Genomic DNA, 27434 nt, shown 5'->3' on the forward strand with positions numbered 1-27434 from the left:
TTGTTTATAGTTTCTGTTGTTGTGCAGAAGCTTTTAATTTTAATTAGATCCTATTTGTTTATTTTTGCTTTTATTTCCAATATTCAGGAAGGTGGGTCATAGAGGATCCTGCTGTGATGTATGTTGGAGAGTGTTTTGCCTATGTTGTCCTCTAAGATTTTTATAGTTTCTGTCTTATGTTTAGATCTTTAATGCACATGAGATACATCATCCCTATGCACATTGTTAAAGAAAGTCACTTCATAAGGACATTAAGACAAAGGTAAAACCTGCCAGGATCCTTAAAGTAGTAAGCATGTATTTTCATTTCTTGTAGTTACTTGTCGTAGTCTAATTATCTCAATACATAATTCATCAGATTTTTTTTGAAAGTCCACATTGAGTAGTTCCCTTTGCACCTGTAGAAAGAAGACAGTACCCTGTTGGAAATATCCAATTGTCATTTATTTGTATCTAACATGGCATCCGGTCCCATCACTTCATGGGAAACAGATGAGGAAACAGTGGAAACAGTGTCAGATTTTATTTTGGGGGGCTCCAAAATCACTGCAGATGGTGACTGTGGCCATGAAATTAAAAGATGCTTACTCCCTGGAAGAAAAGTTATGACCAACCTAAATAGCATATTGAAAAGCAGAGATATTACTTTGCTAATAAAGGTTTGTCTAGTCAAGGCTATGGTTTTTCCAGTGTTCATGTATGGATGTGAGAGTTGGACTGTGAAGAAGGCTGAGCGCCAAAGAATTGATGCCTTTGAACTGTGGTGTTGGAGAAGACTCTTGAGAGTCCTTTGGACTGCAAGGAGATCCAACCAGTCCATTCTGAAGGAGATCAGCCCTGGGATTTCTCTGGAAGGAATGATGCTAAAACTGAAACTCCAGTACTTTGGCTACCTCATGAGAAGAGTTGACTCATTGGAAAAGACTCTGATGCTGGGAGGGATTGGGGGCAGGAGGAGAAGGGGATGACAGAGGATGAGATGGCTGGATGGCATCACTGACTCGATGGACGTGAGTCTGGGTGAACTCAAGGAATTGGTGATGGACAGGGAGGCCTGGCGTGCTGCAATTCATGTGGTGGCAAAGAGTCAGACATGACTGAGCAACTGAACTGAACTGAAAGAACAGTATCTAACAACCTCAGCAGCTCAGCACATGTGTCTATTTCCCTACTACTTTAGATGCTCTTTGATGAGTTTGTCCAGTATTTCCAAATGTTTGAACATGGTGGGGAGTGAGAGCATCCCTGGTTTAGCTTCCCAGGATCCCTCAACACCATCTCCCTGGGCAAGGAGCAGTTAGGCCTAAGTCAGGACTTAAAACTACCCCACTAATGTGTTCCAGCCCTTAGATTGCACTTTGGGAGGGACTGTAGGAAGAGTTAGAACTGGACATGGAACAACAGACTGGTTTCAAATAGGAAAAGGAGTACATCGAGGCTGTATATTGTCACCCTGCTTATTTACCTTATACGCAGAGTACATCATGAGAAACGCTGGGCTGGAAGAAGCACAAGCTGGAATCAAGATTGCCGGGAGAAATATCAATAACCTCAGATATGCAGATGACACCACCCTTATGGCAGAAAGTGGAGAGGAACTAAAAAGCCTCTTGATGAAAGTGAAAGAGGAGAGTGAAAAAGTTGGCTTAAAGCTCAACATTCAGAAAACAAAGATCATGGCATCTGGTCCCATCACTTCATGGGAAACAGATGGGGAAACAGTGGAAACAGTGTCAGACTTTATTTTAGGGGGCTCTAAAATCACTGCAGATGGTGACTACAGCCATGAAATTAAAAGACGCTTGCTCCTTGGAACGAAAGTTATGACCAACCTAGATAGCATATTGAAAAGCAGAGACATTACTTTGCCAACAAAGGTTCGTCTAGTCAAGGCTATGGTTTTTCCAGTAGACATATATGGATGTGAGAGTTGGACTGTGAAGAAGGCTGAGTGCCGAAGAATTGATATTTTTGAATGTGGTGTTGGAGAAGACTCTTGAGAGTCCCTTGGACTGCAAGGAGATCCAACCAGTCCATTCTGAAGGACATCAACCCTGGGATTTCTTTGGAAGGAATGATGCTAAAGCTGAAACTCCAGTACTTTGGCCACCTCATGCGAAGAGTTGACTCATTGGAAAAGACTCTGATGCTGGGAGGGATTGGGGGCAGGAGGAAAAGGGGATGACAGAGGATGAGATGGCTGGATGGCATCACCAACTCGATGGACATGAGTCTCAGTGAACTCTGGGAGCTGGTGATGGATAGGGAGGCCTGGCGTCCTACGATTCATGGGGTTGCAAAGAGTCGGACCCGACTGGGCAACTGAACTGAACTGAACTAAACTGTAGGTGAATTCTAAATATTTCTCAGTTCCCTTGAGGTAGGGTGACCACGCACATGTCATAAATAATGAGGTCTGCTGACTCTCTTTAGAACACTGAAACTCCAGGTTTGGACAAAGAATTCATTTACTCTAGGTGTATAAAGTGAATCAGACAGATCTGGAAATAATGTAGCCATTTTAAGTTTTCAACATCCTGTATTTGGTAGAAGCACAATTGATACTTTTGAGAGCAGATGGAAATATTACAGGTCTTCGATGGTTGTACTGCAAGTCCTAAGTACTCTAAGACTGGGATCCTGTTCACTTAGGGGAAGTTTGACCCTCAGTCCAGGAGCCTGGACCTTTATTTGTTCCTTCCAAGCCTTAGCACTACAGAAGATGCTGAGTCTTACAGAGGTTAATTCTTCAGCACAATCCACACTGATGTTACATGAAACCTGTCTTTGGATTTCTCTCTGGGATCTGAATATAGGTCATATTTCTGTCCCTTTATTACTGAGAAACTAGCATTTTGTCCATCAGACTCTGCCCACGCCCATCTAGACTTACCTTCAGCTTGTGCTCAAGCAGTTCTTCCTGCTCTCTAAGAAGGTTTTCTCTTTCCAACATGAACTTCTCTTTCAGTTTGGCTATACTTTCCTTGTGGCTTCTCCCTTGTGCCTCCATTTTTTGCATCTTATCATTCAGTTTCTGTATTAGCAGATCCTTTTCCATCTCTGCTGCTTGTCTTTTGGTATATTCCTCTGTTTCACAAGAGTTTTAAACAAAAAACAGTTATGCTGAGCTATACCTTCCTGAGCTCAAAGACTAAAATGACATTAAAGTGGTGGGAAGGAGTCTGACTGTTCCTGTTATCACATCAGACAATGTGCTTTGGTACATGATGTAGACACACTGATTAGATGTACATTCAACCCAAACTCCCTTGTTTATTTCCACGTGTAGCAGAGAGGATCCACAGAAGAAGAGGAAGCTCTAGTGTCAGAAAGTGTTTCCTCCCAATCCTGCTAAAGGGCAGCACAGAAGCCACCTTCCCCTCTGAGAGCTCAGTCCTCCCTGTACCTGCCATGGCTTTGTCCACATCAGCGAGGGCCTGGTCTGCCTGCAGGATGGCTGCCTCTACTCCTGCCTGTGACTGCAGGAAGCTCTGGAGGACGTGGTTTGCCTGAGGATAAAACAAAGAGCAAAGACTTGTCAGGCAACCTCAATATAGTATCTTCCTGGGGAAATTATTGTTCAGTGAACCTACAGATTTCTTTGGGATGGTTTTGGTCACCGCCTCCTGTTCAATGTTACACACCTCCATCCATAGCTCTTCAGGCACTCTGTCTAACAGAATCTAATGTCTTGAATCTATTTGTCACCTCCACTGTATAATCATCAGGGATTTGATTTAGGTCATAGCTCAATGGCCTAGTAGTTTTCCCTCTGCAAGGGAGAAAGGTAGGTATATACCCAACTGAAAGCAGAGTTCCAGAGAATAGCAAGGAGAGATAAAAAGGTTTTCTGACATGGAAGATGCAGAGAAATAGAGGAAAACAGCAGAATGGGCAAGACTAGAAATCTCTTCAATAAAATGGGAGATATCAAGGCAACATTTCATGCAAGGAATGGGCATGATAAAGGACAGAAGCGATAAGGACCTAATCAGAAGCAGAAGAGATTAAGAAGAGGTGACAAGAATACACAGGAGAACTACACAAGAAAGGTTTCAATGACCTGGATAATACAGTGGTGTGCTCACTCACCTAAAGCCAGACATCCTGTAGTGTGAAGTCAAATGGGCCTTAGGAAGCATTACTACAAATTAGTGGAGGTGACAGATTCCAGCTGAGCTATTTAAAATCCTAAAAGATGATGCTGTTAAATCAGCATCTCACTACATCAGCAAATTTGGAAAAGAACAGTGGCCACAGGACTGGAAAAGGTCAGTTTTGATTCGAACCCCAAAGAAGGGCAATGTCAAAGAAGGTTCAAACTACCATACAATTGCGCTCATTTCAGATGCTAGCAAATGCTCAAAATCCTTCAAGCTAGGCTTCAGCATTACATGGACCAAGAACTTACAGATGTATAAGTAGGGTTTCAAAGAGGTCAAATTGCCAACATTTGTTGGATCACGGAGAAAGCAAAGGCATTGCAGAAAATAATCTACTTCTGCTCCTGCTAAAGCCTTTGACTGTGAGGATCACAAAAAAGTGTGGAAAATTCTTCAAGAGGTGGGATTACCAGTCCACCTTATCTGTCCCTTGAGAAACGTGTATTCAAATCAAGAAGCAACGGTTAGTTTGAAACAAACTGGTTCAAAGTTGGGAAAGGAGTATGTGAAGGCTGTATATTGTGTCTCTGCTTTTTTAACTTACATGCAGAGCACATCGTGTCAAATGTTGGACTGGATGAAGCACAAGCTGAAATCAAGATTGCTGGGCAAAATATCAACAACCTCAGATATGCCTGTGATACCACTCTAATGGCAGAAAGTGAAGAGGAACTAAAGAGCCTCATGAGGGTGAAAGAGGAGAGTGGAAAAAGCTGGCTTAAAACTTAACATTAAAACAAAAAGTAAGATCATGGCATCCAGACCAATTGCTTCATGGCAAATAGAAGGGGAAAAAGTGGAAGCAGACAGATTTTATTTTCCTGGGCTCTAAAATCACTGTGGATGGTGAGTGTAAACATGAAATTAAATATGCTTATTCCTTGGAAGGAAAGCTATGACCAACCTAGACAGTGTATTAAAAAGCAGAGACATCACTTTGCAAAAAAAGGTACATATAGTCAAAACTATGGTTTTTCCAGTAGTCAAGTACAGATGTGAGATTTGGACCCTAAAGAAGGCTAAGCACTGAAGAACTGATTCTTTCGAACTATGATACTGCAGAAGACTCTTGAGAGTCCCTTGGACAGCAGGAGATCAAACTAGTCAATCCTAAAGGAAATCAGCCCTGAATATTCATTGGAAGCACTGATGCTGCAGCTGAAGCTCTAATACTTTGGCAACTTGATGTAGAGAGCTGACCCACTTTTCAGTGGGACCCTGATGCTGGGAAAGACTGAAGGCAGGAGGAGAAGCGGGCAACAGAGAATGAGATGTTTAGGTAGCATTGCTGACTCAGTGGACATAAATTTGTGCAAACTCAAGGATATGGTGGACAGAGAAGCCTGGCATGCTGCAGTCCATGTGATTACAGAGTCAGACATGACTTAGTGACTGAACAACAGCATTGACCCTCCAGGTTTGACAGTGTAAATTTTTCACCTTTCTTCAGACCCCACAGTGGTTGTAGATGCCGGAATTATGTGCAGCTGTAAAATCACCCATCCTCCACTGTTTGCAACTGTTTGCAACTGCTCTAGCTGCTTTCCTTCTGACTCATGCTCACCTACCCTTTCTTTATTAAGTTATCATTTATTGACATTTCAATGTGTAGCTTTTGCCCCCTTCTCCAGGAAGCTTTCTTAAGCGTTATTCTGAGTTCTGAATGGCTGCCAAGAACCTAACAGCTACCCTATCAGCACTACCACTTGATAGATATGTGACATTAGGTAACTGAGTTCCTTTTCCTTATGTCATACTTATCAATTTTGTAATGAAGATGATAGCAGCATCTAATCTATATTATTCTGAGGACTAAATTGATGATCTAACCAAAACACCTGAAGTACACTTGAAGTAGTGAGTGCTCAACATACGTCAGTCATCATCACTACCACTACATTCGTCCCTGTCACTATCTCTATCAGTGTGTACCTGTATGATAACCATTGTGCCACCATATCCAATGGCTATTTATGTGTCCTCAGGTAAGATTATAAACTTCTCGAGAACAACAACTTTTCTTTAATTTTCCCTACACTTTGCAGAAAGTCCATTTTGGGGGTACTCATTTAAATTTTTTATTATTTTTTTTTACACAATTTTTAGAGGTTATACTCTATTTATAGTTAATGCAAAATATTGGCTATATTTCCTGTATTTTACAATATATCTTTGTAGCCTATCTTACACCCAGTCACTTGTACCTCCCACCCTCACTCCTATATTGCCCCCACTCCACATTAGTAACCACTAATTTGTTCTCTGTATCTGTGAGTCTTCTTCTTTTCAGTTATACTAACTAGTTTGTTGTATTTTTTGGATTTCACATGTAAGTGATATCATACAGCATTTGTCTTTCTCTGTCTGACATTGCTTTGAGAATAATGCCCTCCAAGTCCATCCAGGTTGCCACAAATGGGAAAATTTCATTCTTTTTGATAACTGAGTAGCATCCCAGTATATGCACATTCCACATCTCCTTTATCCATTCATCTGTTGATGGACACTTATGTTGCTTCCATGTCTTGGCTATTGTAAATAATGCTGCTATGAACATTGGGATGCTGGTATCTTTTTGATTTAGTGTTTTTTCAAAACTTATTACAGTGTTTGCTAATTGAAAGGAACGTTCTCTTTCATCTAGATTCTTGATAATAGATCCTGTCTTTGAGAATAAGTATTTCTAGTTTATTTAAAGAAAATTAAAGTGTTAGTCACGCAGTCATGTCCGACTCCTTGTGTGCCCATGGACTGTATGTATCCTATGAGGCTCCTGTATCCATGGAATTGTCCAGGCAAGAATACTGGAGTGGGTTGCCATTTCCTCCACCAGGGGATCTTCCCAACCTTGGAATTGAACCAGGATCTCCAAGCAGCTGCAAAATTGTGGATATAAAAGCTAAAAGTGTAGCAATACCACCATGCTCTGCTTTCTGGTGCTATGGTCTTAGAATTTCAAAAGAACCAGCAAAGACCCTTTGACTCCAATCTTCTGTTCTTTCACAATCCCCTTACTCCTCACCTTAACTCCTTTCCTGGGAATGAGTTTATAGTTTTCTTCAAACCTGTTCCTTGCTTCTAAGTAGCGACGGTGTCCGCCAGGGAAAGAGAAAGTTCCTTCTGAAATACTCTTCATCAAGGGGTCTGAAAGCTTCTTAAGCTCAGCCTGACAATACTTGACAGATGCTTCTTCATCTTGCAGCAAGAAATCTTCTTTCTTTTTCTTGATCATGACCTGTCAAGGAAATGAAGAGAAATTCAGTAGAAAGAAGCTGTTAGAAGAGAAGGTCCAACTGTGATCGTCTTGAAGGAAGCAGTCACACAACATCAGGGCACATGAGAAACAGAATAATAGATAGAGTCACGAGACTAGTTTTAGTTCTAGATCTGACCAACTTTTTGTGTGACTTTTAGGAAGTCTCTAAACTCTGTTGGCTTAGTCTCAATACCTGTGAACTGATGGATTGGCAGCTGTGAATTCCATTGTTCTTTAACAGTAATAGGATTAATTGTGATCCACCCATCAACTAAGAAAAATGGAAAGCTCAATTATGACTTGAAGTAGGGCTTCCTATGCCTCCTAGGTGCTATAGATAAAGATATATATTAATACATAGCTAATCAATTGCCTAACTTAATGAGTTAAGTATACACAACTGAATTTTGAACTCTTTCTGAATTGTTGCTTCATTGAGGGGTTGAGTGTATGAAAATATAGGAATTTTATTTGTCACCTTTGTACTTGTAAACTATAATTGATCTGATTTTTCTCTAAGAGATTTTTTAACTGGGAGAATGGACAAAGGTAGACTAAAAGACAAAGTTTCTGTGAATATGCCAATGGTAAGCAGAATTATGATCACCAAGAATTTTCTCCCTGGTATGCACATTCCTGGACCTGTGAGTAAGTTGAACATTGATCATATGTTTCAGTTCAGTTGAGTTGCTCAGTCGTGTCCGACTCTTGAGACCCCATGAACTGCAGCACGCCAGGCCTCCCTGTCCAAGACCAACCCTGGAGCCTACCCAGACTCATGTCATTGAGTCGGTGATACCATCCAACCATCTCATCCTCTGTCATCCCCTTTTCCTCCTGCCCTCGATCTTTCCCAGCATCAGGGTCTTTTCCAATGAGTCAGCTCTTCGCATCAGGTGGCCAAAGTATTGGAGTTTCAGCTTCAACATCAGAGCCTCTAATGAACACCCAGGACTGATCTCCTTTGGAATGGACTGGTTGGATCTCCTTGCAGTCCAAGGGACTCTCAAGAGTCTTCTCCAACACCACAGTTCAAAAGCATCAATTCTTCGGTGCTCAGGTTTCTTTATAGTCCAACTCATACATCCATACATGACCACAGGAAAAACCATAGCCTTGACTAGATGCACCTTTGTCAGCAAAGTAATGGCTCTGAATTTTAATATGCTGTCTAGGTTGGTCATAACTTTCCATACAAGGAGCAAGCGCCTTTTAATTTCATGGCTGCAATCACCATCTGCAGTGATTTTGGAGCCCAGAAAAATAGTCTGTCACTCTTTCCACTGTTTCCCCATGTATCTGCCATGAGGTGATGGGACTGGATACCATGATCTTCGTTTTCTGAATGTTGAGCTTTAAGCCAACTTTTTCACTCTCCTCTTTCACTTTCATCATGAGGCTCTTTAGTTCTTCTTTACTTTCTGTTATAAGGGTGGTGTTATCGGCCTATCTAGGTTATTGATATTTCTCCCGGTAATCTTGATTCCAGCTTGTGCTTCATTCAGCCCAGCGTTTCTCATGAGGTACTCTGCATAGAAGTTAAATATGCAGGGTGACAATATACAGCCTTGACGTACTCCTTGTCCTATTTGGAACCAGTCCGTTGTTCCATGTCCAGTTCTAACTGTTCCTTCCTGACCTGCATGCAGGTTTCTCAAGAGGCAGGTCAAGTGGTCTGGTATTCCCATCTCTTTCAGAATTTTCCACAGTTTATTGTGATCCACACAGTCAAAGGCTTTGGCTTTGGCATAGTCAATAAAGCAGAAATAGATGTTTTGCTGGAACTCTCTTTCTTTTTCGATGATCCAGTGGATGTTGGAGCTGAAACTCCAATATTTTGGTCACCTGATGAGAAGAGTTGATGCATTTGAAAAGACCCTGATGCTGGGAAAGATTGAGGGCAGTATGAGAAGGGGACAACAGAGGATGAGATGGTTGGATGGCATCATCGACTCGATGGCCATGCGTTTGGGTGGGCTCTGTGTTGGTGATGGACAGGGAGGCCTGGTGTGCTGCAGTTCTTGGGTTCTCAATGAGTTAGACACGACTAAGTGACTGAACTGAACTGAACTGAACTGAATGGTTTAGTGTTTTCCCCACTTTCTTCAATTTAAGTCTGAAATTGGCAATAGGGAGTTCATAATCTGAGCCACAGTCAGCTCCTGGTCTTGTTTGGCTGACTGTACAGACCTTCTCCATCTTTGGCTGCAAAGAATATAATCAATCTGATTTGGCTGTTGGCCATCTGGTGATGTTCATATATAGCATGGTCACTTGTGTTGTTGGAAGAGGGTGTTTGCTATGACCAGTGCATTCTCTTGGCAAAACTCTATTAGCCTTTAGATTATGTTGTATAGCGTAGGATACTTTAAAAAGTAGAGATGACCCTAGTGGACAATACCTAATCACTTAAGTCTTTCACATGTAGTCTTCTCCTGTTGGTGGCAGAAGAAGTGATCAGAGAGATTAGAAAGAAAAGAAGAATACAGGGCACCATTGCTGGCCCAAAGATGGAGCAGGGTGGTTATCCAGAGCCCATATGAGTGCTGAAGAAAGATACATTCACATATTTACATGCAGGGATGACAGTGTGGCTTATACATGATTTAAATTAAACTTTATGCTAAATACAGTAATCTGTTTGTGGCCTATCAAGCATGCATTTACATCTGCTTCAATCATTAAAGGAATACATTTAAAAATCAAAATGGAATAACTTGTGCAGAAATTCAAAACTGACCTTGGTGGCCATTCTGGATGTGGTTTCAGGTATGTTTCTGCATCACTGAGAACTTGAAAAACCTGAACTTTGTCACACTCAAGGATGCCACCATCCATTCCCCAAACAGTGTCTGCTATAATAGCAACTGGAAGGTGTAAACTTATGGTCTCAAAGATCCCATTGTAAACAGGCAATGGTTTCAGACTCCAAACAATCCTTTAACAAGCACTCTTACTTCTTTCCAACTCTGGTCTTAATTCTTAACAAATACTACAGGTAGTTTTGTGGGTTTTGCCTATATTGAGGGTTTTGCAGCCCCTCCTCCCTGCACCCATTTTGGAGTCCAGTGGAGCACAATTCAAATGCTTCTTGTATGTGTATCTTCAAGGCTCTAGTCCTCATTTGGCTCAAATCATATTCTTCTTATGCTATGAGAAACTGTTTGCTGTTTATTCTTGGGAGTATTACTAAGCCCTTTGAGCCTTTCCCCCCCTCCATCTTGTTGTACACAGAGCACATCACCTGTACACCTTGAGCTGGGATCTAACCTGAAGAATTTTGAGCTAATAAATGTGTGTTGTTTTAAACAGCTAAGTACAGGGTAATTTGCTTACAGTAGAAAATAAAGAGACCAGTTTTTAGAAAAAGGGATGGAATGCAGCCTGTAGAATCCTGTCTTTCACATGAATCCAAACTCCTTTTACAAGTGAGAAGCATGTGAACCACAGGTAAAAAGAAGGAGCCTAAGTACATTTCTAGAAGAAAATGTATCAGGAAGGCTATATTCTAGGCTACATTACCAGAAGTTTCTTCTGGAAATCCTTCTTTTCATCCTTGAAGGAGTGCATCATGAAGACTGCAATGGCTTCCTTCTCACAGGCTGCGTGCACCTCCAGCAGCTCCTGAAGTGTGTCTGTGGGGAGGCTCAGTCTCTTGGTCATCTGCTCACTGTAGTGGTCTGCTGCCTTCTGCACGGCTGCTGAGTTCTCTAGCTGGGCCAGAGTTGTCACCGCGTTCTCCAGACAAGGAACTGATCCACTGTTGATGGCATTTACGTAGGCCTCCACCAGAGTCCCCAACCCTGAATGACACATATTTTGAAAATAAACAGAACATTCTCCCTTGTTTTATGAACTTTAGATCAATACTCTTAAAATTACTAAAGTTTTATTGACTTTGAGGTTTTCTTTCTTCTCTTTCTTTTCCTCATCTTCATCCTTATCCTTATCATTGTATCCTCCACCTTCTACAACTTTCTTATAGTAACATCACTGTGTCTCCCATTCACACTATTTTATAGTTCTCAATTCATCACAATTCATTATTAACTGAATTATCTCAAACAGTATGTTCAAGGTTCTCCTGTAACACTTTTCCCATTGTAATATAATACAAAGAACTTATATATATATGTGAGCAAACTGCATATTTTGTGAGCACTATTTCCAAATGAAAATGTAGTGCCACATGCAAAAATGTCATCAAGAATTTCCAGACCATGATACAAACTTTAAAGCAAGCAGTCCCATCTCAGCACAGGGCACTATGTGACTGCCCCATTGACATGGGCATGAAGCCAGCACTACATAAGATTATATTTAGACTTGTTTCTCAGACTCTCAATGAGCTTACATGGATTCATGACCTACTACTTATTATTGATTCATGTGAATTCACAGAATACCTTGTATATCCTCATTAGAAACACTTACCCACTCAGTGGTTCATCACCATGAATATGTGTATCCTTAACATATCTTTAGTGTAATATTGGGTTGGCCAAAATGTTTGTTTGGCTTTTCCCATAATATCTTACTGAAAAACCTGAAAGAACATTCTGGCCAACGCAATAGTTTCATGAGATTTGCTATGCTTCAAAAATGCCTCATACAGAGCAATTTTAATGAAGAAGCATGCATTTCTATGTGGGGATGAATATCTGATTTTCCAAATTGTATAGAGAACACAGTTAATGAAGAAAAAAAGAAGAAAGCACCATTATCGACAATCCCAGAGTACATTTACAACTTCAACTCCACCAGACATTCCTCAACCACAGTGAATCACAGAGAGACATGCTGTAGCAAAGGAGGCTCACTTTTCCCAGTGATAGTGATTCCCTCTTTTAAGGTCTTGGTCTTTGCATGGGTATAGATATACGAGCAGAAAACTTTTGACTGCTTCTTGAAATTCACATCCAGTTCGTTGTCTGGTATTTCCTCAAGATGGAGTAATTGTTTTCTGTTACTTGCAGGGCGGTCAAAGACGAAACACTTCCGTCTGGGAAAGAACTTCTTAATACACTCTCTGGGTAAATTGGAATTTTGAATTTGGTGATTTTCATCTGCAAAAGTGGAAATAAACAATCAAAGAAGAGACAGACTCTTGATAAGGGTGCTGAGGACTTTGATTTCCAGGAATTTTTACAATCATTCTAATGCCTATGCCTATAAATCATTTCTATTTGAAAATCAACCTTACACTAATCTACCATTAGTTCAGTTCGGTTCAGTCGCTCAGTTGTGTTGGACTCTTTGTGACCCCATGAATTGCAACACGTCAGGCCTCCTTGTCCAACACCAACTCCCAGAGTTCGCTCAAACTCATGTCCATCAAGTCGGTGATGCCATCCAGCCATCTCATCCTCTGTAGTCCCCTACTCCTCCTGTCCCCAATCCCTCCCAGCATCAGAGTCTTTTCCAATGAGTCAACTCTTCGCATGAGGTGGCCAAAGTACTGGAGTTTCAGCTTTAGCATCATTCCTTCCAAAGAACACCCAGGACCCATCTCCTTTAGAATGGACTGGTTGGATCTCCTTGCAGTCCAGGGGACTCTCAAGAGTCTTCTCCAACACCACAGTTCAAAAGCATCAATTCTTCGGCACTGAGCTTTCTTATAATCCAATTCATACATCCATACATGACCACTGGAAAAACCATAGCCTTGACTAGATGGACCTTTGTTGGCAAAGTAATGTCTCTGCTTTTGAATATGCTATCTAGGTTGGTCATAACTTTCCTTCCAAGGAATAAGCGTCTTTTAATTTCATGGCTGCAATCACCATCTACAGTGATTTTTGAGCCCCCCAAAATAAAGTTAAATAAGTTAAAGTTATCTACCATAGAAACTCTATTTTTATACTGAGCCAAGATTGAAGGAAATACTTCTGGGGAGGAAAAAGAACTGTTTATACCAACTGAAGAAATGTTTGTTTTCCTCAGCCATTGCATAGTATGCACTGGATCAATTATTTATAAGGTGTTTCTTGAAAGTTAAGCCAATCCAAATAACTGTCAAAAACACTAGTTTGATGTTACAATATCCATTTCAGACATGAAAAGTAATGGTGGAAATAAGGATATTCACAATATATCTGGGAAAGAAATCACATTGGGAACAAATGACATACAGGAAAGAAATGCTTTATAAAATTGAATAAAAATGCACATTCTATAAATATGTTTTGAGATTACTTTAGCATACCAATCTCATGGTTAGATTGGCCTAAAGGAAATGAGGACACTCCATCAGTCCTCTGCAACACTTTCTATTGGGTGTGACAGTATCATACAGAGGGATTTTGGGGCATATATCATCAGTTCAATAAATATTTATTGAAAGGTTTAAGTATATGATTAAACAAAGTCAATATTGCTTCTAGGTACCACCTATTATTCTCTCTGCTAAATATAATCTGAGTAAACAACTTACTGGATGAATATGACATATACCATGTAAGAGAGGTTATATGTGGCTCAATCATAAAGAATTCATCCGCCAGTGCAGGAGACATGGGAGATGTGAGTTTAATCCCTGGGTAGGGGAGATCCCCAGAGGAGGAAATGGCAACCCACTCCAGTATTATTGCCTGGAAAATCTCAAGGACACAGGAGCCTGGTGGGCTACAGTCCATACATTCAAAAAGAGTCAAACATGACTGAGCAACTGAGCACACGAGCATGCATGTACATAAGGTGTAAGTTTCTAGAATGAAGAGTATGATGTTATGAGAAAGGCTTTGAAGTCTGATAGTCTCAATGGAAGGATGTAGCAATGTTTTTCTTTTGAATGAATTAGAGTATAAATAGTTTGTCTATTAAGAATATATCTATATAGGGCAATAAAAAACACTCTGTGAAATGTATCAATATTTCACAAATTAATCCTTTTATTTACTTTATGCTTCTACATCTACCAATTTCAATTTGATGGGTTATTTTTCTCAAAGAGGAAAGAAGAGCACTTAATATGTAATACAATATGTGAGACTTTTTCTTCATATTAATTTTTCTAAAATCGTTTGTTTAATACTAGATTCTAAATTTCCTCAGTGAGCTTATGCTCTGGTCTCTGAAGTTCTTCCAGTAACAACAATGACTGAAGCCACCCACCAGTCATTCACCAGGCACCATTAGCATAGCCTCATTCCAACCCCAAATTAAGAGTGACATCAAGTGCTGAATATCAGGGCTCTTGATCCCACTTCCTACTGAGCTTTCTACCACCTTGCCCCTGCTCTGATACCTGGAATCAACTTCAAGGCATTCTCCAGGTACTCATCTTCAGTGATGGGGTTTCCATTAAACTCCAGCTCCAACATGAAATCCCGCACAGTCCAGACAAAGTCTGGAAAGAATCTCACAAACTCGACTGAGTCCTCTACATCATCAGAGATGGGAGATGATTTGATTCTGATCAGCTCTGTTAATTCAGTCACATAGCTGGGATCTTAGGTAAGGAAAAAGAAGCACTCTCCAACAAAATTTCCAGATCATACCCCAAAGCAAGTTTTACAAATATTCCCTTTTAAAATTTGCCCCATTTTACCATCTCATCAATCAACAGAATGGAGTCATGGAATAGGAGAAATGGTGTCAGTTGCTATTCCCATAAACTCAATGAAATGTGCTAGTTCAGCTCTGGAAGGATACTGCAGCTGTTCCAGGGCCTGGTGGTTGATGGTGCCCATGCTGTTGTAGATACAGGTACTGCTCAGGAGCACGGCCAGGGCAAAGATCCATGAGTCATTTTTGGAGTCACCCTAGAAAGTACATTACAGGGTGAGGACACTACTCATGCTCTCATTCAATTGTTCATTTGCTGTAACAGCAGACTGTAACTCGATAGGAAGGCAAGCAACATAAATTTTCCTCTCAGTTCAGTTCAGTGGCTCAGTCGTGTCCGACTCTTTGTGACCCCATGGACTAAATGCAAATCATTCTGGTGTTTATATTGACCCATCTAAGCTCTTTTGTGTGATTAGCTATTAGCAGAAATGAATGACATCTTATATATGTTTGAATGTTTACTATAGCACTTGGAACATAGAAGTTTTCCAGTAGAAAGTGGACAACGATTCCTTTGCAACATTTTCTAGATCATGATGGATATTAGGAATAGAAATACTAATCAATTAAATTCAACTACTAACTGTTCATCTAGATAATAGGAGACACTCATTTGCTTACTTGAATATAAAGTTCCACATAATAATCCCTACCCTAGAGAGACGGCTTTCTGGAGGGTCAGATATATATGGGAACATACCTATTTATCCAAGATGATAAACAACTCAGTGTAGAACCAAATGTGTTACTGTAATAGATAAAGGAGTAATACCACAAAGACAGAAAAAAAAAAATACTCTGTGCATTCAGAGCAAAGAGTGATTTTGTCTTACAGTGATGTGATGACATGAAGTTGAAAAGAACTGGACATTAAAGAATTGACAGAAACTTCCCTGATAGCTCAGTTGGTGAAGAATTTGCCTGCAATGTGGCAAGAATCTTCCTAGAATGCGGGAGACCTGGGTTTGATCCCTGGGTTTCGAAGATCCCCTGGAGAAGGGAAATGCTACCCAGTCGAGTATGCTGGCCTGGAGAATTCCATGGACTCTGTAGTCTATGGGGTCACAAAGAGTTGGACACGACTGAGGTCTTTCACATCAGTCACTTCAGGAACCATGCAAGTGGAAGGACCCACAGAAGCTGATCATGATTGCCAGAAACTGTGGTTATATAGAGGTATTACCAGGTTATTTTATTTGGCTGAAGTGGTGTTACCCATGTAGTAGTAGATAACGAGGTGGAAAATGATATTCAGAACAAGTCATGAGTGACTTTGGAACTGATTTATATGTATACTGCCCACTCCAGAATTCTTGGGCTTCCCTGGTGGCTCAGACAGTAAAGAATCTGCCTTCAATACAGGAGACCTGGGTTTGATCCCTGGGTCCAGAAGATCCCTTGGAAAAGGGAACGGCTACCCACTCCAGTATTCCTGCCTGGAGAATTCCGTGGACAGAGGAGCCTGGCTGGATACAGTCTATGGGGTTACAAAGAGTTGGACACGACTGAGTGACTAACACTTTCACTTTTTTCACCCAGATACGTTACAGATAGTGAGACCAGCAAGTGATTCTGCTACTATCAGTGTGCAGTTTGTTGTGCACTGGCTTATGGCAAATGAGGTTAGATAAAGGCGGCAGATTATGCAAACTACAACCTATTATGAATCATAGACCATCTTGGGTTGACACTGATGTGATTAAGAATAAATTAAATTTTAATTTATAATTCAGAATTCATGTCCCAGCTCTTTTCTGCAGTGATAAAACCCAAGATTCAGTGTTCCTACATTTAATTTAGATGCAGATTAATACAAATAAGGAGAAAAAAACTGATTGTAACTAACACTATAAAATCAAAATATCTAAAATTTTCCCATTTACAAAGCTTTTTAGTTAAGAGTTCACTGACAATGCTCAGAGCCTTGGACTAAAATGTTCCGGGTACAGAAGGAGCTTTTCTGGAGATTTAAAAAACATATATATAATAGATTTTTGTTAAATAGAGTTTTAAATTTTATTTATGTTTAAAAATGTTATTTTATTAAATATATTTTTTATTAAAACTATTTCATGTTTTCTACTTACAACCCCATCAACTCCACAGCTCTCAACTAGTAGAGCCCATTGTTCCCATGGGTTATAGCTTCTACTGGACTATAACTATAGTCTTTCACCAGTTATAACTGGTTATATATATATATAACCACTATAACTGGTGAAAGACTGGTTATCATCTTCTGACTATAGCCAGACTTCCACCAGTCTAGCTTTCACCAGACTTCCCAAACTAACAACTGGTGTAGGTTATCACTTTGTGTAAACATGGTTCTGTGTGCTGATAACACTGCACATTTCTTACCTCCCCAACTGAGCTCTGGGCCTTTAGCTCCATCACTCTGATACCTGTTGCATTCAACACAAAGCCCTGGGATTCAGATGCCCAATAAATATTTATTAACTTGTATCTTTCGTCTCCCCTGGAGGAGGTCATGGCAACCCACTCCAGTATTCCTGCCTGGAGAATCCCCATGGACAGAGGAGCCTGGTGGGCTACAGTCTATGCAGTTGCAAGGAATCAGTCACAACTGAGCAACTAAGCAACAGCACATCACATTTTTTGTCTCAGTGCTGAAAATAAGAAGATCTATCTATAATAACCAAACTATTGAATTTATTATACAATAAATTCAAGCAAAGGTTTTTTTAGCCTCATCATTCATAGTTTGCTTTGCATAATTTGATTGGGACATGTCATAAAAATTGAACTGAGGTGGGAAATTGAAATGTAAGTAGAGTAAGGAATAAAGAAGATTCCCTGCCTCACCTTTTCCATATCACCCAGACCCTCAGTGTCCAGAAGGACCAGGGTGTGGTTCTCCTTGGAGGGGTGGGGCACACACCACATCCAGATTCCCTTGGTTTCAGACTGCACTGTGGAGCCCAGACAGAAACCTGCACAGAAAGAGGAGGAAGCAACGCACAGTAAGACCAGAGAGTTCAGGCTAGCCAGGGGTTGCTTTGGGTAAAATGGTTGGAATGTGAGTGCCTGGGTTGGGGACAGGTGTTTCCATTTCAGCAAGGACAAGTGCTACACATACTCAGGACCTTCCCAAGAAATATTTGTCCCTTATTCACCTTCTAACATTAATGGCTCATACTGTATCACATTAAGAGGTCAGTGTAAACTCTGTTAACCTTTCTAGTTATCTGATATTAAAGAGCTTCCATATCCTCCACTTTCTGATGGAGTCCCACCAGTACCAGTAGATCAGGAGTAAGCCTCCTGTTCCGCTGGCTTCCACCCTCGTGAGCCACGTTGTCCCAGCATCTCTGTTCCTCTACCTTGACCACATCTCCTTTTGTTTAGCTCCATCCAGTAGCTCTGGTGTTTGTCACATTCTGGAATCCATTCATTGCTTGCTTCTTCACACTACAGAAGATACAAAGGCTACATGGCCATTGTTCCTGCCACCCTCTGACTGCTTCTGCATCCTTCATTGATTCCTTTTGCTCTGCTTGTTCCTTTGTGATTGTTTCTTCATTAAACATCTTGATTTACCCCTTAAGTGACTTCCATATGTCCTTCCAGGTCCTGAACTGATATATCAACTCTTGATAGATTTGTTTTTCCTTCCCTTCCGCCCTGTATTTTCCTCATTTCTATTCTCCTCTTCAAGAAATGATGAATTCTTCGTTCATTGACTCAAGGTTGCTGATATTACAGCACTGAATCAGAAAAGACCCATGAGAATTGTTTGCCCTTCTTTCTAGAGTATTAAAACAACTGAGGGAGATTGTGTGTGTGCTCAGTCTGTAGCCCACCAGGCTCCCTCTGTCCATGGATTTCCCAGGCAGGAATATTGGAGGGGGCTGCATTTCTTCCTCCGTTCGTCTTCCTCACCCAGGGATCTAACTTGAGTCTTGCATGGTTGCTGCATTGCAGGCAGATTGTTTACCGCTGAGACACCAGGGAGGCCCAGAGGGAGATTATGTGAGGTATATGCCTAAAAGCTGCAGGCAGTGAATCTTATCTATAGTGCAAGATTTTAAGTGCCCACCAGATGCCCATGGTCCCTTCAATGAGACTAGAAATGGATATGATGATATCCCTAGTGGAGCATGGTTCAGCACGGCTCAGGCCGTTCAATGATCATATCCTGTGTGTTCTGTTCAGAGAGGATATAACACCTGAGGTGATCTGCACTCTTCAACATCGTGATGGCTTTTCACTGTTTGCCGATTAATACAGAGAAATATAAGCTCCCATTTCCTTCATGGAGAAAAGATGAGGTATAACTGCGGGTCATCGCTGTCAGTTATGTGAGGTCAAGGACAGACAAAGAAGTCACCACAAGGGCAGAGTGCAGTGACTTGCTTCTGCTCGTGGACTTTGACTGGGCACCAATTTTGTTTCATTTTTGGTTTTTGTCTCCTTGTCATTCAACTGGAGTGGTAGAATCACAATTCAAGTTCTTTAAAACATAACTAAGTGAGGGATTTCCTTAGTAACAGAATTTGTTGTTCAGTTGCTCAGTCAAGTCTGACTCATCACAACATCATGGATGGCAGCAAGCCAGGCTTCCCTGTCCCTCATGAACTCCTGGAGTTTGCCCAAGTTCATGTCCATTGTATCAGTGATGCCATTCGCCTCCTTATTACCTGATGTTATCTCAAATAGAAAAAAAAAGAATGTTGTTTAAACACCTTAATTGTTTAAACACTTTGACTGATGACTTTTCTCACAGTTTTCAAATCTCTAATCACTCAAAAATGACATATTAAGTAATACAGCCTGACAGAGAAACCAGTCCTCCCCTGACTAGTTGTCAGGAGTTTCTCTAAAAGAAAAGCAAATATAAAATATTTTTATTTGAGGCCAATGGGAGATTGAAAAGCAAAAAGAAGAAGAAAAGGAGAAAATAGAGTAAGAGAGATAAGAGACAGAGTCTGAGAGAGACATTGAGAAATAGCTAAGATTCTTAGATTTTAGTTGGCTGAGGTTGTACTCTCTAATCATGCTGAGACACTGAGCCACATAAGAAGGCATTAGGAAAGAAATGGTGTGTAGTTTTCTTAGACAGCAATATCCAAGACATCGGCAGATTGCCCCTAAAATCAATAAGAACCAAGCAAGCAATTTGGTAGAAAAAGAAAGATTCCATGAAATTGCAAATGTAAAGAGTAAATTAATATGTTCAAAGGTACAGATGTTTATTTGTAGTGAGGCAAATAACATGCAACTGTATAGACAACAAATCAGCCAAAGTTAAAATAAGTCTTTTACCAGATTTTTTTTAATGATGTGGAGAATTCCAGTTACTTCTAATAAGCACATAAATTGCACATAAAACTTCAAAAACTGTTTGATATTGTCTTGAATGCCTGAAAATATATGGACTCTATGATCCAGCAGCTACATTTCTGAGTATATCACACAGGGGTAGCTAGTGTACATGTGCACCAGGATAGAAACAAGAATATTCACGACAGCAGCATCCATAAAAGGTAAACTACAGATAATAACAGTGTTCATCAACAATGAGTGAATTCTTCTACCCTTTGTCAATAGCATACTATAAAGTAGTGAACAAAAATAAATTACAGTCAATATGACAAACTAGATGAACCTTATAAACTTCTTGTTGAGCAAAAGAAGCAAGACCCCAATGATTGGCACACTTTAGTTCCCCTTGTATTAAGTTCAAGGTATATTTTACAACCTGGGTGTGGCTCAGCTGGTAAAGAATCCGCCTGCAATGTGGGAGACATGGGTTTGATCCCTGGGTTAGGAAAGTCTCCTGGAGAAGGGAAAGACTGTATAGTCCACAGGGTCACAAAGAGGTGGACACGACTGAGCAACTTTCACTTCATGTTTTACAAATGGAGAAACATAATATGAAGCAATTTTTTAAAAGGAAGAGTGAAAGAATACCCCATGAAAATCAGAACACTGGTGAAGTCTAATGAAGGTGTGAGAGGGCATAACTTGGGATTTTGGGTGTTGAAGTATTATTTCTTGATCTGAATAGTGATTAGACAGATGATTACATTATGTTTACCAATTTTACAATATTTGTATATGTATATTTTATGCACCATTCTGTATGTGTTATAGCTGATAGTTGGAAAAAGAGAAAACGAAAGTATAATTTACCAAATTGGAAATAAGCAAATTAAATGAAGTAAAAAAGGTGGGTGGTAGCCCCATTGAGATATGAGTTTTACAGAGATTCATCTGCCTGTACTTCCTTCTATCCTTTTTAAAAAACAACATGCTACCTGAAATGACCCTATGGTTTAGGGCAAACGTGGTGAAGGAGAAGGGAATGGAATGATTGCTGAAGATGAGCTCCTGAGCAGTTGGCAATGGATAGGATCAGGACAAATGAGGTAGATTTTTGGATGAGGTTGGGGATTCTCGATTACTGGATAAAAGAGTTAACATTGTGGAGAGATGGGTTTGAAGTTATAAATTCAGAGGTGAGAATTAGGCTCTTCAGTAACATGACCCTAGAGGAGGAGGATCAGCAGACTGTGTTATCACTGCTTCCAAGTAAAAGGTCTTGAACAACACTCACCATGGTTCTGTCCTGCCAGGCGGTTCATCAGGTAGGACTTCCCCGTCCGATAGAGCCCTGCGATGGCCACCACCACCACAGGCTGAGATATCTGCTCGAGAATCTTCAGTGCTCTGGGGTTTACCAGCAGCTGATTGTTCTGGTTTTCCACCAGACAGATGGGGTCCATTATGTTGGACCCAGATGACACTCGAAACTGTAACCCAGAGGAACAGTTCAGTAAAACACAAGATCCGCAAGTCATCTCTCATGGTGCACACAAGGCTTCTGCTTGTGGAACCTGTACATCAATTCTCTATTCTTTGTATGTTTCTAAAAGGTAAGTATTCAGCTTAGTGTGCTAAGGCCTGCACACGTGAATTATGTAAATTTCCTCATGGATCCTTAATGAACCCGAAAGCAACCTGTCCATGGGAGGCATGCAGTGAATACAATGAGAACACAAAGCACTGATGATGAAGCCTTGAGAACAAAAGCATTTAGGGGGTATTAGAGGCAGATGGGATATGAAGGGGATGAGGAGTGACCAGACACCATTTCTGGAATTCTGAATGATTTGGTCACTCAGTAATTGCACAAATATTTATTGAGAAACTCTCATGTGCTGGACACAGTTCTAGGGGCTCAGAAGCAAATAGTGAACAAAATGGAGACAAATCTCAGCATCATGGAGCTCTATTCTAGAGGAGACAGATAATAAAGTAAAACCAAAATTGCTGTTGTTGTTGTTTTGTCGCTAAGTCTTGTCCAACGCCATGTACAGTAACCTGCCAGGCTTTTCCATGTACAGGATTCCCAGGCAAGAATACTGGAGTGGGTTGCCATTTTGTTCTCCAAGGGAAACTTCCTGCCCCAGGGATCAAACCCACATTTGCTGCTTGGCAGGCAGATTCTTTACCACTGAGTTACCAGGGAAACCGCCCCCCACCACGACCCCAAACAAAACATATATATGTATATTAGGGGATGGGAAGAGATCAGAAGGAAAGGATAAAGGAATGGCCTATAGAGCACTGGGGGTTGAATTTATGTAGTCAGTAGCCAGGGAAGACCGTGCCAAGTAAGGAAAACGAATGTAATCAATGATTTGATGAAGACAGATGGATGCAGGGAATCAGTGGGATCTGGAACAAGCTGGAAGAGCGAGTGTGGGAAAAAAATTGAGATAAAGAACATAGCTCTCTTTCAAACACAAAAGGATAGACCTTTAATGTGGCTACTCAAAGTTGTGCTTGTATGAATTAATTTATTAGCTGAAATTATAAGACTTTCTTATTATTTAAGCTGATAGGGAAGAGATGCAAGCAACCAGGGTGTTTAAAGGTCTGCCTAGGTGTGTCAGAGTCTCACATTTGGGCCAGGCTCTACTTAAAATGATTTTGTCACAATGATCAGGTGTTTCATGATCTCAAGAGACAAACGGCACTCTGAGGGCTTTGACAGTCCCATTGTTTTTTTCTCAGACTATGTTAAGCAGTATGTACATGTTCCCATACTTTATTAACCATGTGACAACTGGGAAGATTAATTTATCTGTGCCTTATGTTTCTCTGCTATAAACTGGTGACACTAAAAGTAAAAAACAGTCTGTTGTTAGGGTCATTAGGAGAATTAAATACCTCATAATACTTACACTATTCTTAACATTATGCTGGTTCATAGTAAATCCTATGTAAGTATTGCTTTACAGTTGAGTCCTCTGAAGAAGGGGAAGATAATTTCTGAATGAAAATGGAGGATTGGCTCTGGCCTGAACAGTGACACTTCCCTCCCTGGTTGCAAGCAAGTGGGAGGACACATCCCAAGAGGAAGATGAGCAGGCTGGGGAGATCCAGTGGGGACAGCTGAGAGGGAGGATGGTGATGGGGGAGAGTCAGGTTGGAGGAGCTCAGAGCTGCCTGGCCAAGTCCAAGTACAAGTTCTGGAGTTGGGCTGCCAGGGTTCAATCAGAGGGTTCACGTGACATGTTTGCTGTTGAGACCTTGTAAAAGGAACTTAACTCTGGAAGCCTCCATTTTCTATCAATGTTGTAGGAAGAAGAATAATTCCTACCTGATTCATTGCTGTACACGTGATAACATATAGGCTCTTAGAAAATTTTAAGAAAATTTCCTGCATTAATGTACTGTTTTAACAATGAACATGTTAGAAAATGTAATAGTCTATTAGCGCTTCCAGTAAGTTGTACATAATCAAGGTATCTAAAACCTTTAAAAAAAAAAGTCATGAATTTTTTCAGCAGAATTCCTCTCTACATGTATCTTTTTTTTTTTTTTCCTATAGTAGATTGGGGGGTGGTCCTAAGATGGCAGAGCAATAGGACGGGGAGACCACTTTCTCCCCCACAAATTCATCAAAAGAACATTTAAACGCTGAGCAAATTCCACAAAACCACTTCTGAATGCCGGCAGAGGACATCAGGCACCCAGAAAAGCAGCCCATTGTCTTCGAAAGGAGGTAGGAAAAATATAAAACACAAAAAAAGAGACAAAAGAGGTAGGGATGGAGCTCTGTCCCGGGAAGGGAGTCTTAAAAAGAGAGAAGTTTCCAAACACAAGGAAACACTCTCACTGCCAAGTCTGTGGCGAGCCTTGGAAGCACAGAGGGCAACATAACAGGGAGGAAAAATAAATAAATAATTAAAACCCACAGATTACGAGCCCAATGGTAACTCCCCCAGCAGAGAAGCAGCGCAGACGCCTGCACCCAGCACTAGCAAGCAGGGGCTGGTCAGGGAGGCGCAGGCTGCATTGCTTAGAGTAAGGACCTGGCCCTGATGCCCCAAGGGCAATCTGAGCGAACTAACTTGGGCTAGCAAACCAGACTGTGGGATAGCTACCACGTGAAAACCCCTAACCTAAGACACCCCAGGCCTGCGCACAGAACAAAGGACTGAACAGAACTAGCCAGTTGCAGACCATCCCCCTCCGGTGACAGGCAGCCAGAGCCAGAATGGGGCAGTTGCAGCCCCAGAGAGACATTATCTACCAAACTGCAAGCAGGCTTCTTTGCTAACTAAGACTTCTTGGGGTTCTGGACAGTCAACATCCGCCTGAGAAGGTGTGCCGGTTGTACACCCAGAAAACCGAGTGGCAGGGATGGGGGAGGAGATAAGTCCCAGTGACCACGCTCGCCAAACACCTGATCACCTGAGCTGCTCGGACATGGGAAGGGCACAAAACCCAGGCCCCACTGAGTCTGCGCCTCTAAGAACCACCCAAGTGCCTGAACCTGAGTGGCTTAGACCTGGGAGGTGCATGCAGCCCAAGGCCGGCCTCAGACAGTTCCTGGCGGTTCCTGGTGGAGCAACCTAGAGCCTGAGCAGTGTGGGCAGGGAGGGAGCATGCACCGTGAGCAGGGGCAGGCCCAGTGTGGTTGAGGCGCTGCCAGCACACCCCAGTGTTATTTGTTTGCAGCGTCCCTCCCTCCCCACAGTGGGAATAACTTCTATTTTTAAGGTGAATAGCTATAAGCAAGAGAAATTGTGGAGTTTATTTCTTAGACCAAATATTGATAAAGCTTTGTGTAAGTCAATGAGTCTACAAAGATTTTGTATTTTAACTCAAAGTATACTGAGCGACCAAAACCAAGAAGCTTTTAACTTCAAAACTAAGCACTTGGAGGGACTTTCCCAGCAGTCCAGTGTAAGACTCCCTGTTCCCAATGCAAGAGACAGGGGTTCCCTGGTCCAGGAACTAAGATCCCCACGTGCTGCATGGCATGGCCTCATAAATAAATACATATAAAACAACAGAAAGCCATAAAAAATAAACTAAACAAATAGAAAAGAACAGTGCTAATAGAAGGCAGAAGATGACCAACAAATTTCCAAAGGTGACTGTTCAGAATTATCTGATAGTCAAGAATACCCCACACTGGAGATTTTCAGCAAGTACCAGAGGTTATTCTGAGGCTGTTAATGTATGTGCCACTCATTAAAAAATCATGCATGATCAACAAACATAATTAGATCTTACAGTTATTATTAAGAGTTTTTTTTTAGTAAGAGTGAGATTGAATTATTCCAAAGAAAACAGTTCTGTATGTATTCAGAGTATCAAATGTTAAGACAAAAATAATCCCGAGTCCATCTTTTAGGATTTAAATTGGCTCTGTGTGTAGGACCATCTTTTTTGTTTGACCACTGCCCAGCGGGGTGCACTCAGGATGTACCTGAGGAGGGCAAGAGGGGGCTAGGAGAAGAGACCGCACCCATCGCCTCTGCGAAGGGCGGGCTGGGGAGTGAGGGTGAGTTTGCGTCTTCAATCTCAAAAATGACTTCAGCTTCCTTTCCTCAGAAGACATACCTGCTCTCCTGCTTTTTGCTGCAGCCCTGCTTAGATGCTCCGGGAGCAGCGGCGCATCCGGGCGACAAGCCTGAAAGCAGCCTGGGATCCAAAAGGAGACTCGGAGCTGCCTGAACAATGCGCCTGGCCGGCTCCACCCGCTGGCCCCGCGCCTCCATCTGCTCCTCTCCTCCCCCAGTGTGGGGTCTGCGCTGGGAGATTTATTGTTATTTAACCGAAGTGTGCTTGGAAGGTCAAGTTTAGGAGCAGACTTACCAGGAGCTGCAGCTGGGGGTCAAGTCAGTTGCTCTGGCTGGCTCCTAGGGCTCTTCCTGTTTCTGGCTCCTCTGGAAACCACTCTTATGCTCAGAAGCTGGCGGGGGCGGGGGAGGAAGCTGAAAAGCCAGCTGGTTATTAAAATGGGTGGGGATTATGGGAAATGAAATCAAAACAGAAAGGGATAATTGTTTGTTTCTTTTTTTAATGGAGGCAGGAATCTGGATGAATTCCAGGAAAGACAGGGAGACAGGTGTTCCTCCAGGCCTGGCTGGGTCAGGGCAACTTTGTCCCTCCTCCACAGTTGGTTTGAAGGAGGTACAAGTAATGGTAGGATGAGTTCAACAGTCTGTCTCTCAGGGGTGTTTTGTCAGAGAGGGAGTTTATTAATGTTTCTTCACTTGAAAAATGTTTCATTTTTTCCTTTCTCTTTCCTTTTTAAAAAGTGTTTTAACTCGGTCTTTTTTTTCATTAGCAAAATAAATATGTGTGTATAAAACCCTCAATTTTATAGCCCAGACATATTCACTATTTTTTTAATTGGAGAACAATTGCTTTACATTGTTGTGCTGGTTTCTGCCACACAATAACACAAATCAGCCATAATTATATGTATTTCCCCTCCCTCTTGAGCTTCACTATTATTTTGTTAGAATTTTCCTCTTTCCTTTTACTAGTGTGGATCCAGATTTGGAGGTTAGGGGTTGATTCAGATTCCTTCCGTTCTTTTCTGTATCCTTTAAGGTGTTGTACTAACCTGTAAGTTAAAAGGCTGACTGCTGCTGTTAGGGAACCAGGTTCTTTTGCCCAAGGAGCTGCAAGCCAAAACACTGAGAGCAGGAGATTTGCAGCAGAGAGTTGATTTGTGAGGCAACCCAGTAAGGCTGCAGGGGCTGTGATGACACTAGGTCCCCTATGGGACAGGCAGGTCTATTCTGACTCTGATCAGCTATATTGGTTTCACCTGGCCTCAAACAGTTTTGCTGTGTTACAAGAGGAAGGCGTTTTCAAACAAGCTGTTCCCTTATCTGCTCATTCTGTAAGATGAGCTCAAGAATTTCCCTTAGTCTGCAGTTTCTGTGTCAGGTTTCTACCCTATGAAGCAGGGTTTCACTATCCCATTTGTATTTCAGATGGAAGTGAGGGAAAGGAAGGACAGGCAGAATATAATCTCAAAGTTCTATGGCCAAATGTTCCCAAGAGGAAGTGCTTTGGCACATATTCCCTATGCAGACTTCTTTAAGTTAAAAAGCAGCTAGAAAAATATGAAAATCCTTAGCCAGATTCAGTTCAGTTCAGTTCAG

The 27434-nt window shown here is 41.4% G+C and overlaps 1 protein-coding gene across 3 annotated transcripts; it reads right to left on the minus strand.

Moving 5' to 3' along the window:
- Positions 1–76: 76 nt before the first annotated feature.
- Positions 77–27434, minus strand: LOC105003303 (guanylate-binding protein 6-like). Of its 3 annotated transcripts, XM_010860359.1 has the most exons (11): positions 26131–27431; positions 21569–21764; positions 17815–17942; positions 15073–15182; positions 14666–14862; positions 12240–12485; positions 10942–11222; positions 7186–7398; positions 3407–3509; positions 2894–3087; positions 77–398 (listed from the first exon to the last, which is right to left on the minus strand). In XM_010860359.1, exons 2-11 carry the CDS (start codon positions 21735–21737, stop codon positions 282–284), a joined length of 1758 nt encoding a protein of 585 aa, XP_010858661.1. In that variant the 5' UTR covers positions 21738–21764; positions 26131–27431; the 3' UTR covers positions 77–281. The 3 variants fall into 3 exon arrangements, with proteins under 3 accessions (XP_010858661.1, XP_010858662.1, XP_010858664.1); XM_010860360.1 differs by lacking the exon at positions 21569–21764 and having other exon boundaries at positions 26131–27434; XM_010860362.1 differs by lacking the exon at positions 12240–12485 and having other exon boundaries at positions 26131–27432.

Source organism: Bison bison, unplaced genomic scaffold (genome assembly GCF_000754665.1).
Source record: "Bison bison bison isolate TAMUID 2011002044 unplaced genomic scaffold, Bison_UMD1.0 scf7180017864466, whole genome shotgun sequence".
Classification (NCBI taxonomy): Eukaryota; Metazoa; Chordata; class Mammalia; order Artiodactyla; family Bovidae; genus Bison; species Bison bison.

Excerpts from the sequence above, each read along its gene's own strand:
- LOC105003303 (XM_010860359.1), bottom strand. The coding sequence starts at position 21,737 with ATGGACCCCATCTGTCTGGTGGAAAACCAGAACAATCAGCTGCTGGTA. Across the intron at positions 14,863-15,072 it reads CAGGCCCTGGAACAGCTGCA|CTATGTGACTGAATTAACAG; the intron begins GTATCCTTCCAG and ends CTAAGATCCCAG. Across the intron at positions 12,486-14,665 it reads TGCCTTGAAGTTGATTCCAG|ATGAAAATCACCAAATTCAA; the intron begins GTATCAGAGCAG and ends CCACTTTTGCAG.